This window comes from Vidua macroura, chromosome 1, assembly GCF_024509145.1.
Source record: "Vidua macroura isolate BioBank_ID:100142 chromosome 1, ASM2450914v1, whole genome shotgun sequence".
Lineage (NCBI taxonomy): Eukaryota > Metazoa > Chordata > Aves > Passeriformes > Viduidae > Vidua > Vidua macroura.
In genome coordinates, this window is record NC_071571.1 from 84,195,432 (window position 1) to 84,209,823 (window position 14,392).

Sequence of the window (14,392 nt, forward strand, 5' to 3'; positions counted from 1 at the left end):
CCAATGGTTGAGCATGTCTGCTTGTGGGAGGTGGTGAGTGATTGCCTTTGCAGTATCTGGGTTGGATTTTTTTGGTTTTTAGTTGGTTTGTTTTGGGTTTATTTTTTTTTTCCTTTACTGCTGAAACTGCCTGGATCCTGACCCACAATTTTTCTCACTTCCTGTTTTCCAATTCTCTTCCCCATCCTGCTGGAGGAGGGGGAGTATGGGCGAACAGCTGCTTGGTGCTTGGCTACTGCTTAAAGACCAGCAATGCTCAAATAATGTAAAATAAACTCAGAATTATTTAAGCATTTCTAAATGCAAATGTTATCGGTAAGTAGCAGTCCGTTAATTAAATTAGCTGTAACAGTTTTAATATTGGTAATTTTAAAGATGCAATGCACACTGTAATATATAGCAGTTTGTTTCCATTGTGAATGGTTTACTCAATTTTTTTAGTTTTATTCTAATGAGAAAACCTTAGACTAAAACTCACCTTTTTGTGAAAACAGTTAAAATTTTGTTTTTAAGTCAGGGATTACTGTGTGTGCAGACATAGTACATAGATATATTATAGTCATGCATTATTCATTTATACACAGTTGGAACACACGGTAGTTATTCTTTTGTAGATGTATACAGAGCATGCAGAAAAATGGCTAGACTGAGCTTGCAATGACTGTTTGACAAGACCACTGAAGCCAAATAGCCTAGAGAAAATGGAGAAACCAACTCTATGGAGGCCAATAAAATTATCATAATCCACAGCCGGCAGTATATATACAGAAATAATCAGGAGAACTAAGAGCAAGTCCAAGAGATGAGTAGCTAACCATGGATAAATGACAAAATAATCTGAACATATGCAAAAGCAGGTAATAGGCTAGTGAGCAGTCTCATTGGCTCATTCAGGGACCAATATTGTTGAATTAAGATAGATGTTTTGCTGAAGAGCCAAATTATTTAATTTTCTAGCATTTATTGTCTTAGAAATTTCTGGGAGATGCCAACTTTGGATCTAGTCCCTTCTGGCAGTAAACTGCAGTTGGGACCCTTGAGGTAAAATGAAATGAAACAGTAGAAAATTCAAAATTTATTATTATATTTTTTGCACACAGTAACATTTGAATTTTCTTGCCATAGAATTGCAGAGACTTACAGAGACTTAGAGTATTGCCATACGTTTTAAAAAGCCAAAGAATGATTATTAGTGGATGTATAATATGATCGGCTATAGTAACAATAATGCTATTAAAGCTTATATGCCTCTGGACTTCTTGGATATGTTAGCCTCTGAAAGTGTAGGTGTGGAAGCAGGTTGATGCATAACTCCTTTTTAATGTTGCTTAACCCTTTCTCTGAAGCAGCTGGTGTTAGCCATTTTGAACAATATTGGGCTGAATGTGACGTTGCTTCTTTTAGGATTGGTGAGCTCAACAATAGACAATACTTATAAAGCTGAACTAAAAGCTAATTTACTAATTTACAATTTTACAAGAAATTGTAGCTGACAAAAAGCAGTTGTTAATAGTGAAACATCAAAATGAAGAGCTTTTGTGAATTTCAGCTGTTTCAACTTTGCCTTTTAATTATCTTCATAACTGACGCTGAAGTAAACATAACCTTGCTGATGAAAAAGAAAGACAACTGCTGAAAGGTGATAAGTAAGACCAGTCCTAAGGACTGAGTTAGATCACTTGAAAAGCTGAATACATTTTAAATAAAGGGCATTTTAATTAAGCCAAATGCTAGGCATGTCTGTGTAATGGGAAGTAATATTCTAGAAAGCACTGACTCAGAGTTATCTGCTGATCCTGGTTGAGAAGCATTTTAAGACAGCTAAGGTGATTTATATTTGAGCTGAATGTACAAAATGATGTGAAGAGGTCATTTTGACTATCCATTCAAAATTGATGAGACTGATGCTACAATACTAGTACAACCCTTTTGTTCACATTTTTAACTTTTAATGACTTTAGGGAGAAATTGAGAATTCAGAAAGTGAGCAGAGAAGAATTAATATTTGGAGGTTGGCAGTGAAGTCCTTATAAAGGCACCATCAGGACTCCTTTAACATAGTTTATCAAAAATAAGATAGAGAAGTGGTTTGCTTAAAAATCGTATTTTTTTTTAATGCATGGAAAATATTGTTAAAGTACAATTCTACCTTTTATTTGAGCAGAAGAGGAATGAAATAAAGGAAGCAAAAAGTAAGCAAATAGCTGTAATCTGAAGACAGGCAAGAGTTAATTAGCAGTTGGGGTTATTCTTCCAAGGGAAGTGTGTTTCTTCTCTTGGTACATTTGACACAAGACTTGGGTCTTTGCAGAAAATATGCTATAGTAAAGGGTGTTATTGATTTCTGCACTTGAGCAGCAGAGTGGAATTTGATGTCTTTTGGTAGGTGATCAAGTGATTTCTTCTATTCTTAAACAGTATCTTTTAATCCACTATGACAAATTGAGTTCACTGTAATTACAAATAAAAAGGTTTGTCAGTGATTTTTACAATATCCTTGAAGTTGTATTTTAACATCCATTTTTAAATGGAGCTCAGTTCTTTCAATTCCCTGTAAAATTTGCATGAAATAACCTAGGAATTATTGCAATACTCCACCTTGCAAAATGTAACTTGATTTATGAGAAGAATATTGTAGACACAAAGCATCAGTTTCTCTGTTTAGAAGTAACTATTTCAGAGACATGAAGGTAGGTATAACCCTACCTGCCTTCCTCACACCTCATATTCTACATAAACTATTATTTTTCTCCCTCATAATATGAGTCTTATATGCTGGACAACAGTTTCACTTAGATAATCAACACAAAGTCATACATATGGTGTCAGGAAGTATTTGTTGCTAATAGCTAGTCTTCAGGTTTTATATGGAAAGTAAATTCTGATGGTTTCTTGCCTTGCTGGAGCTTACAAGTGGAGTGTGTGTTTTATAGATCTTTTTGTGTTTTATAGATCTTTTTGTGTATTGTGTTTACAGATGAAGAAAGCATGTGTGTATGTACACACATGCATACAAGTATTTTAAAACAATTTTGCTTTATTAATGATGTTGAACTAGCAACACAGGTACTTTAACTTCAATTATGTAAGGAATGTGAATGACAGTTTTTTAAAGAAATGCTTATTAAGAGTAAGGTGCCTGCTTTTCATTCTGAAAGGGAACATTGCTTAGGGAAGGGGCTTCGTGAAATCCTCCTAATGTCTTGCCTCATTTATTCAGGAAATACCCGAGATATGTAGAAGCTGTGCTACACATCTTAGTTGTGTTAGTAAGACTCGCTTTGAGGCTGATGCTTCTACATGAAACTAGATTTTCACCTGTCCACTTCTGTCTCAGAAGTATCTCCTTTGGTGAAATTGTTGTCTCTGCTCTGTTGCTAAAACATTCCTTTTGTGCACCAAAAGCCCACAAAGACTTTAGCAATATTAATACATATTTTTTTCTCAATACTAGCAACATTCTGCAGTACTACATGGTTTTTGTTTGGGTTTTTTTTGGTTTTTTTGTTTGTTTTCCTCAAAACTAAAAAAAAAAAACTGGTTTAGGAGTTACAGGGACAAATGTAAGGTAGCTTCAGTATGAAGGGAAGTATGTGGAGCACTTAGGACTGCCCTTTTTTTGCCAAATTTTCATATGGTAAACTTGTTACAAGATGATACAAGATGTATATTACACCATTGCTAGCCAGTTCTTAATTTGAAATATAAGTGGGACTTCATGATAGTAGATCTGGTGTTGGACTTCTGTATAGTTGGAAATTTTTAGCCGTGTAAGTTTTTTCTCTTTCTGTGTGTCTCTAGGTCTATTTTACAGTTTATTTAGGTTACCATATTCATTGGAGACATTAGAAAAAATGGAGCTGTTTTTGCTAATCCAGATCCTTGAAGCTGTTTAATACTACTATTTATGAGATACCTGATTCAGGTCTGAATAAAACATGCCTCCTGCAGAACTTTCAGTTTTGAATTGTTTCCCTGCACAAACTTTGATATGATTTTTTTATTAATAGAATAACTCCAGTAGAGATATGTTCTAAAAATATTCCTGATTATGGGAGCTGCACTATTTTAGACCAAGTGCTTTGTTTGTATTAAGGTAATACTGGCAAAAATTCTGAAAGTTAAAGTGGGTCAGAATGTCCTTGTCCATCATGGTGAAATCTGGGCCCTGCCGGAAGTTGTTTCCTCTGTTTAATGTCTGAGTTTTCTCTGAGCAATTCCAAGAGACTTCTTCCAGAGAGCTGTACACAGTGTTTTCAAAGGCCACTCATGACAAACTGAGTGGCTGCATGACAGAAGTCATCTGCAGTACAACAATGGACAGTTGTTATTTAAAAGGTCCCTTTCTGGGAATAACCACTGGGAAGTGTTTGAGAACACCTGGTTTGAATATATAGTTCTTTCTTCTGTTGCTCTACTTAATCTGTCTAGTTGGAAATGCTAAGATACTTAGCATTAAGTCTCACATATAATGTTATGGGAAGTGGTAGAGCAAAGTTCAGATTTTATTGTTGCCCTGCCCTTTCACCAGTTTTTCATCAAACACAGCAAAACTACTGTGGGTTGTAGCCCTATTGTCTGCATTGGATTCAATTCAATCTTGAAATGTTGTAACTTAAGTCTACAGGTTGAAATCAGTGGGTTAAATTCTAACAACTTGCTGAGTATTGATTTACAGTTCTAGAAAGAAGAGGAACCTACCTCAGTAAGTGTGCTGCTTGTTGTACTAAGAGGGTATATTCTAGTGCACAAGATGTATCTGATGGTTGTTTGCCTGTGCATACACAAATGTATTCTTTCTCTTGGCCATGTCTTACATAGATATATAGATACCTATGAAATGAATTGGGATATTTTTTTTGCAATTCTGACAGTCTGTGCTTCTCTTCTACTGTTGTACCTTCAAAGAGTACAAACAGAAGGTGAAACTAGGCTTCCATTTTGTAGACAGTCTCTGCTTGTTTTTCAGCTCTTCCTTTACTTGCCTCCTCTTCCACATGGCAATTCATTGCAGGTGCATCATTGCAGGGGAGATAGTATATCTCCTGGAAATTAAAATTAGCCTAGTTGTTAATGTTGCAAGTTAGCCATGCAGAAACTCAAAATCTGAAAAATCATGGAGTTTTCAAACCTGCAGTAATTTTCTTTTCCAAGACATGATAGCCTGTCTACCTGACTGAACATTTGTCTTTTTGTTTGTTTGTTGGTTTGTTTGTTTCCAAAGAATATTCCCATCCCATAATGATGAAGTTGCCCTGGCCACAGTAGAGTTCACTGCACAAGTCTAAAAAAATACTTGGTGTTTAATTCCAACTTCTTTTTCAGAATGGTTTAAGCTGGCAAACATCCCAAATAGGATGAAGAGATATAAATTATGGCAAAGCAGGAAAAAACCCTGGAAATGTAAAAAAGAGATTGTTTTAGGCATCACAAATGTAGAAACAGTTGAAACCCTCTATTTATGAATTATTGGAAGGGTGCATTCAGCAGTGTGTCCTCCTCTTCCACCAGGCCCAGACTAGCTTAGGTGGCCATTCACCAGATTACTTGCCTGTCAGTGTACCCACTGTATTTGGCTCTCCACGGTGTCTGTAGGGTGATGGATAGGAAGAGAGCACCATTGTTTCCCATTTCTTTATGCTCATGTACTGTTTGTGTTCTTATGACTGGAGAAGGCAAAGAAACAGAGTATTTTGCACTAGAAAATTAATTCCCTTCATTGAAAGTAATGATGGTGCTTTTATAACCTGGAAGTGTTACATTCCCAAATAAATATACACTCATTCAAGTTTCTGCTATGGCTACATTCCTGCCCATTTCCACACTAGTAAAAACAACAAGGGGTGTTTTGACACCAGCTCACACTTGAGCAGCAACAAGGGTGTTGTTTTTTCCTAGCTGCTGTGGTAGCTATTATAGTTTATTGTATGAGTCACAGTGCCTTGGAAACCCAATTGAAGTCATGCCCTGTTGTTCCAGGCACCCTACAGACTAATAGTAAGAATAAAAACCCAGGTCCTTACTACCTCTGACAGCTTGCAGTCTAGTTTTAAGACTGAATGCAATGAGTAGATAAAACAGAAAAATAGGTTTGGGAAGGCAAGAGTATAAAGCAAGCACAAATTAAAAGCAGAGATCTCAGATCATTGTCTTTCTGACTATTTTATTTACTTGCTAAATGCCATTTGGACTTTCTTGCTTCCTCAAATTTACATTTAGAGTGTGGTTGTGATGCACATCTGTTTTAAAGTTTTTGCCTACTACCACACACGTGGTACATGGTGTGGCACTTTTACTTTTAGAAGATTTTCTGTTAATATGAGTGATGACAAAGCTTAATTTTTTTTTTTTACATTGATATGAGATTGAGTATTCTTGCATCAAATAGAGGGTTAAAACAGTCAGGCAATTCTGTAGGCATGTGAGTATTAGTTATATGTTAATTAAAGAGGCTGGCTTTCCTTCTTTCTGACTTGAATGGGCGTTTCAGATACCTAAATTCATATTTAATATAATAGAATTATAATGCTAGATATAAATAGTTATGATTGTGAACATATAAAGGAAGGGAAAACTAGAATCTAATTTTTAGTTTTAATCTACTTTGTTTAATTGTGAAGAAATATTTTCCTTGCATTCAGTGGTCCTCATCTCTTCATCTATTGTTCATACTTCTAGTATGCGCTAACTTTGAGAAAATGCAAGTTTTTGAAATTAAAGGATGATATTCATAATGTGAATGAGGCTATGTTATGCATGGATAAAAAAATAAAGACCTTAAGTTGTATTCTTTTTTACACTTAAAATCTGTTCTGACTATTTTGTAGGTCTTTGCAGCAGCATAATGTGATGGTGGTTGGATGTTGAAAAAGTAGATTCAGGTAGGGACTCTGACCAAGTTCACATTGTAAACTCTACAAAAGTTGGAGAGTTTGGGGGACAGGAACAACCATTTGCTGCATGTAATGACCTCTTGAGAATCTAGGTCATGTACTCTATTCAGGTTATTTTGAGAGCTATCTTGTTGTATATCCTAATGTATTCTCTGCAATTGGGTTATTCAGTATTCAAAAATTAGTCCTAATTTTAATTATTTCCCAGTCTGCTGGTTACCTATCCCAAAACTATCCCATGGTAGGGTTAAGGTCCAAGAGGAGTAGAGTATTTTAGATTGGTGCTTGAAGTGTTTGTATGAGTCGTATTTCATGTGAAACTTTACGCTGAAAATTCCTTGTTTTAATAGTTCCTCCTCTCCCAACAAAATAATAAAAAAAGAGTGGAGCTCATGTTTTGGTTAATAAATTTACAGAATCAGAATCACAGAATCATTTAGAAAGGAAAAGTCCTCTGAGATCATCAAATCCATGATGATCAAATCTATGACCTAACACCACCATATCAACTAGACCATGGCTCTGAGTGCCGCATTGTCTTTTCTTAAACACCTCTGGGACAGTCACTCCACAACCTCATTGGGCAGCCCATTCCAATGTTGCATCACACTTTCTGTGAAGAAATTCTTCCTAATGTCCAACCTAAACCACCCCTAGTGCAGCTTAAGACTCCTCTTGTCCTGTCACTGGTTTCTTGGGAGAAGAGACTGACCCCAACCTGGCTACAGCCTCCTTTCAGGTAGTTGTAGAGAATGATAAGGTCCCCGCTGAGCCTCCTTTCTGCAGGCTAAGCAACCCCAGATCCCTCAGCTACTTTGCATAAGACCTGTGCTCCAGGCCCTTCATCAGATTCATTGTCCTTCTTTGGACCTGTATTTTCCATTGCCACTTAATTATGTGCCTGTTTGTACAATGCATCTCCGCCCTGTGAGAAACCTGAATGAAAATCTTAGCTGCAAAGAGTGATGTCCAGGATCAAATGCTCTTGCTTAGATACACCTCTGTCACTGCTTGAATAACAGTGTAGCAAGTAAGAGTAAAGAAAATTATTTTATGGATGAAGGCTTTTTGCTCTCTAGCACCTGGATGTTTTAAGTTTTCTTTTGCACAAAACCACTTTACACTTCTGTCTTTCATTTAACTAGTAAAAGTCAGATATATCTCCTCTCCAACATGTCAAGTGTGAGGGTACTGCAAAGCATTTCTCACTCTAAGATTTAAGTCCAATTGTATCTCACCAGTTCTTCACCCCCTTACACATTGCTGGGAGTAGATAATTCCTACTCTGTTTAGTCCTGATTTTAGGATGTATTTCTTTTAAATACAGTGATAAATTTGAAAGGAGTTTGCCCCATTCTTTTCCTAAACTTTTTGTGTACAAATGAACTTTTTGTTCATACCACTTATTCTAGGAAATAAAAAACAATAAAGAGCTTAAAGAGGCTCCTTTATGAGTTTGCTAGTAGTTTTTCTAGGGACAGGTTTTTAGATTGTGAGATTTGGGTGTTGGAGTTTCTTCAGTGAGAGTATACAGCACATTTTTCTGGTTACACTGGTTCTTGAGTTTTCAATAGGAATCAGATGTATTGTTCACACTATCATTTCAGTGGTCCTCAGTGTGATAAAATATTAAGAGTGTCAGATCTTGAATAAGAATAATATCTTAGATAAAGGAAGGAAATTGTCTAATCAGTCAACTGTCTGGCTTGAGGAAAAGAGCTTAGGAGATCTGAGTTTTGAAGGGGGTTCTTTACAAGGTTGGGGAGTGACAGACAACAATTCCTTGGCTTTAAAACATGTTAATTCTATTGATGAACTCTACAGTTGCCTAGATCTCTATTACTCTTTCTCAAAGGTCTTCAGGCCTATGCAGAATCCTATTTTGGGATCTGGCACTCAGAATGTAAGGCTAAATTTTTAATTAAAAAACCCTACATGTTTTCCTTTCAAAAATATTACTTAATTGGATTAATCAATATGTATGGAGTAGGGAGAAACTCTTAGACAGGAAATTCTTAAAATGGAAACAATTTGAATCAACGTTTTAGAAGAAATATTCACAATGCCTAAAATTAAAAATAGCCTGAGGGGATGAATAGGAGGATTTATATCTAAAAATGCCCCAAGGGAACTTCTCTCATGAAATTCCCCTCAAAATAAATATTTTTCTGATCAGCTTTGGATAGAGAGAACTCATTACTCCATGAGATATAAGCCAGAATCAGTCACTGTATGAAACACAGACCAGATGCATTCCCTTTATACTTTACACCATCAAAGTGCCTTTTATTCACATTCCCCACATGAAAATCTGTCTTCAACATCCTTCTAGAAAAAAAAAAAATCAATATAATAATAATTTTTATAATGAGTAGAAAAATGTGCAATAGGAGGAAGAACATTTTTATATCTTCTAATGAAATGCTGTGCACAGATTGGTGGGCTAGCACTGCCTCTGGGCCAGTATGGTGTGTGCTGACATGCAGAATGATATCAGTTCACTTCCTCAGCTTAGAACTACTTGTTGGCACAAAACTTCTGATAAACCAGTAAATATGTGCTGCCTTTGAATGCAACCAGTTTCATATGAGCTAGCTCAACTGTTTTGCCAGGCTATTGCATCTCCAGGTATTAGCTTCCCAAAATCTGGGCCTTCTCTAAATGACTTACCTAAATGCCAAAGTGACAGAAGTAGAATTGAAAATGTATGCTCCTGACTGTTAGTTTATCTATTGCATAGCCCATCTTTCCTTCTGCACTATGAAAAACGTTAGCATTACATTGTTTTCTAGAAGTGAAAAATACAGGAGAAAAGGATCATCTAAGCCCAAGTTAGAGACTTTTACAATAATTGTTTCTGCTCCCAATTCTAGAGTAGTCTATAGGCAAGGATTTTGATAATTTTTGTTTCTGGATTTTAGGCCTTGTTCTGTTTCCCTGTACCTAATATTAACCTATATGTATTGGAAACTAGCAAAAGTCTTGTCTGTAGTACAAAGGAGAGTCTGGATGAATTGGAAAGCACAAATTAATTGTGAACATAATTGCACTTCTGGTGGATAATTGCAATTGTAAGTCAAGCAAGACAGTTTCTAACACTTGGGTCAGATTTTTAATTCTGTGATCTAAATTATTAATGAGGATATTTTCATAAGCTTTCTGCATAAAAATTGACTTCATAACAGAGAGGTCAGCTGGTCTTGTCTTCTAGCCTTTATGATTCTCAGTGATAATCAGAAGCTGTTTTCCCATAAATGTATGCTGGTTTTATGCACCCTGACATACATACCAGACGTAGGTGGTGAATTACTTACAAGCTTTATGGAGCAAAAATTAATTCTTTAGGTTCTAGTTGAAAGAGTGATTTAATAGCTTGGGAATCTTGAAAGCTGTATTGAGTCTATTATGTAAAGCCCAATGCCCGCTACTTTTCACAGTGTGGCTGCAGTCAGATGAAGTGGTATGATGCATAAAGAAAACAAATTGATCAGTAAAAGCATGTATAATACTATCATATAAATCAGTAGTGTTTCCACATCTGATAGACAGCTGCACTGAACACATTATATCTTGAGACTGATATCGTGTCAATATAAGAAGATTTGAGACAAGCAGCAAGGTTGATTAGGAGTATAAAGATTTTTATAAGAGGAGAGTGAAAGGTTGAGATTATTTATGCAGAAGATGGATTGAAAACTTCTATAACCTGTCTCCTAAAGCAAGATTTAAGAGCCCATCCAGTATCATCAAATAGAATAAATTCAAAACAAATAAGCAAGAATTTTATTTTGTACCTGAAACACAAAGAAATGACAGAATTCAAGGTCACAAAGATGGAAATTTAAGATAATTCAGAAAGATATTTGGCACCATTTTCAATTAGAATTTTAAACAGTAAACATATGAGGTTTTAGAAAAGATAAATCACTTTAAAGTGCCCGAGTCAAACAGTCAAACATATACTTCCACTATAATGGTTTATTACATCTTCTTGGGGTGTGTCTTGGCTCACTGACTTTATGAATATTGAGTAAGAGTTAGGATATTTGACAAAATGAACAATTATTTATATTCATGGTGACAATTTCCCTTCCTTTGGCAATCTGAATTAAGTTGTTATAATTTATCTCTGCTCTGTTTGTCAAAAAAAAGAATGGATGGCAGCTCTGATTTCCCTTTCTGTCCCCAGAAAGTAGATGTCATAGTTGCCTTTCAGAGATTCAAAGGGTCAAATATTTTGAAGACTCTTTCATTCACATCTCCTGTTAATGATCTATAAATAGGTCTGGGACTACAGAAAATATCTAATTCTGTGCTTCTTTTTTGGCATTTTGCTGCTTAGATAAATGAGAGATGTTATGCTTTACAATTTCAGGGATGTTAAGCTGGAAGACGCACTTACTGGGTGTGTTTTAGTCTAAAAACACCCATACCTTGAAAATTTTTCTGCCTCTGAGTGTCTCAATTTCTGTATTGTGAGAGTTTTACCATGATAATATGGAGAACTTAATACATTCCTAAGAAGTTTTTTTATTAAAAAAAAAAAAAAAAAAAAATTCTTAACAAGTGTCTCCTACTCCTACTCCAATTTAGAGAACAAAAAATTCCAAGCCTAAAATGTAACCCTTCTTGATCAGGGCACTTGAAAGCTGGATCAGAATCTGAATTCTGAAGCTACTTTTACTCTCCACAGATTCAAAACCTTAAATCCCATTTGTGTTAGCTGTCAAATTAGCAAGCTATGGTTGTGATTAGAATACCTTACAGAGAGAATTTCTGCTCAAACGAAATAAAATTCAGTTGCAGAGTTAAAGGAATAAATACTGGAATTTCCCCCCAAAATAACCCCTGAAATAAATAATTATAACTTGTTAAAATCAGAGAATATTAATGTTGAAAATGCCAGTTAAGCAGGTCAAGAGCAGGTTACTTAGTGCCATGTCCAGGCCAGTCTTGAGTTTTGTTTGTTTTCTTCACAGTGAAATTTATCTTCCCGATTTATGATATCAGAATTTCCCAGGTACCAGCTGGCGCCTGCTGTAACTTGTCCTTTCCCTGAGCAGAGATTTTGCTACCTGATGCCACTAGGGTTCTTAAGTGCTGCCAGAGAGCTGCTCCTGCTGCCACTTGTCCCCAGTGCCTGACAGAAAGGTGAATCCAGACAGTGTGGATCCCCTCCAGGTGCGGGTATGCACACATGTCTGTGTTAAAAGGTTCTGTTAGCCAGTGTTTTGCTCATCTTTGCCCCCAAGGGACACCCCAACTAACCAGCTGCTCCTCAGTTGGATCCAGGATCCCTGTTCCCAGCCTACAGGGTAGTGACTGTCAGTCCAGCCAGTGGTCCTTGTTGTCCTCCACACCCCATTTGACTGTGGGAAACCATGTCACAGGCTTTGTTAAATCAAAATAAACAGCACACACTGCTCATCCTTCATTCACCAAACCAGTCCTGTATTCATGCTGAGCTCTCAGGTGACAGAGTTCAAATGGTCATTTCTTGTTTTTCATATCCTGAGAGTCATTTTCTGGAGAATTAGATGTGTCACCTTCCCAGGGACAGAGGGTGATTAACCTGTATTTGCCTGGAGTAATGAGTGCAGAATTTGAGGTGTTTGTTCAGCGACCATGGTCAGAAGTTTGGCTTATTATCTGATTAATTTTTCTCTCTGTTTGCCTCACTTCTTGGCTATAAATACTTTGTTAGAATAATGCAAAGGGTCTGGGATTAAAATTCTGTTAACTCAGAAAAAAAACTGTTCTAAGGACAATTAATTTGAGGTTACTTGAGAACTTCCATAAACGTAACTGTTTAAACATGGAACGTGGAAATGTTAAAAAGTGTTCTCAATATGCAGAAGGAAAGGTGGTAAGAGGCAAATCACAAGTGGTCATAAAATATAGTATGACTTTGAGCACTCTAATAAACAGGCTATTCAGTCTTGCTACAGTACAAATGCCTGTGGTAGTAAATCTGTCGGACACTGCTACGATGTGAGGAAGGAAAGAGGTTGAAGGACATTCAACTGGGCAGAGGCAGATGGAGGCAGAGTGATTGGTGTGATTGGTGAGAAAGTAAAATTAAGGGAGAGTCTGTTGGGAAACCAATTGATTTGTGAGATGTTAATAAGCTGTGGACACACTCCCATGTGACTCTGAAGGACAGCCCATGAGCTCTGAAAACTGAATTGACTAACAAATATGAAAATTTTGTCAGTCCCATATGAGCAGGGAAATGAATGGAATGCTTTTATGAGAATCAATGTGCCTAGCAACTGTGATGCTCTGAAGAGGATCCATTGAAATTTCTGTGGAAAAGTTGCTGCTGATTCTGGTCAAGGTAGATCAAGACATTAGTGTGAATACAGGCCATGTTGATCAGAGTAATTTGTCCAGGAACAAAGGTGGCAATGCACAAGGAATGGACAAACCATAGGACAAACCAAGTGCAGGACCATAGGGAATACCTAGGGAAAATAGTATTCAGTAAGCCATTAGCTGTGCATGGGAACCTAAAGAGATGTGTTAACTAAATATCTGTTTTCCCTCACAGGAAGAGGTAATTTGTTAATTGGTTATTCTTGGAAGCGATGTGGCATGGGGCTATACTGTTCCACTCAGGAGAGCATGCTAGGCTTATGTAGTTTGATTTATTAGAGCTAAAAGACTTTTATGTTCTATATTTGACAGTATAGCACATGGAAAGTTCAGTTTGGTTTTTCGTGTTTGTCAAAATGTTGTTCCCTTTGTCTCACTTAGATATTTCGCTTGCGGGAGCCTTGAGTGTGCGTGGAGCCCACCTTGTTCTCACACAGATTGTTGCTCTGCTGATGAAGAGGTTTCACCACACAAGGCGAGACTGTAGAGGAAGCCTGTCAAATGTGCTGCTGCCCATCCTCTTTGTTGCACTGGCAATGGCCTTGTTTAGTGTGAAGCCACTGGCTATCGATTATCCTTCTCTCAAGCTGACGCCAAGACTTTATGACAATGCAGAATCCTTCTTTAGGTAAAGGGCTCATCTATCATCATCAATATCCAGGGTTCTGGGACCTTTACCCTGGAGTTCTCCTATCCTAAAGACTTTCTTGTATTCTAGAAAGAATGTTAGGTTACTTTTTAGAATAGTTATGTGGGGGTTTTTTTAGATGTTTAGTACACTTTTATAGATTATTATAAGGGAAAGATAAAATTAGAAAAGCTTTGTGTGAAGGATTTTCTGGAGGAAAGGGCAAAGACTTTGGAGAAGATTGAACTCAAATCAATACCAGCCATGACCATTTATATGTAAATGAACAAGTGTATTGAACAAGCATATTTGAATGAGCCTTTGCATGCTTCATTTAAAAAAATTGCTTAGGCCGGAAGTTATTTTCTCAAAACAAGTCTTGGGTTTGAAAATGCTGCACAGTATTTACAAAGCCTGCTGCTCTTCTTATGCAACCTAATTTCTGTATGTTCAGCTTTGAAGCCAACTAGATTATTTATTTATTTATATATTTTTA

General features: G+C 36.6%; 1 protein-coding gene across 1 annotated transcript in view; it reads left to right on the forward strand.

The window, feature by feature from the left end:
- The window catches only part of ABCA13 (ATP binding cassette subfamily A member 13), a 166,651-nt gene that overhangs the window by 83,455 nt on the left and 68,804 nt on the right, over nucleotides 1-14,392 (forward strand). The window contains exon 36 of the mRNA XM_053984027.1: nucleotides 13,650-13,896. Coding sequence (XP_053840002.1) covers nucleotides 13,650-13,896 — 247 coding nt within the window. The remainder of the gene's footprint in view (nucleotides 1-13,649; nucleotides 13,897-14,392) is intronic.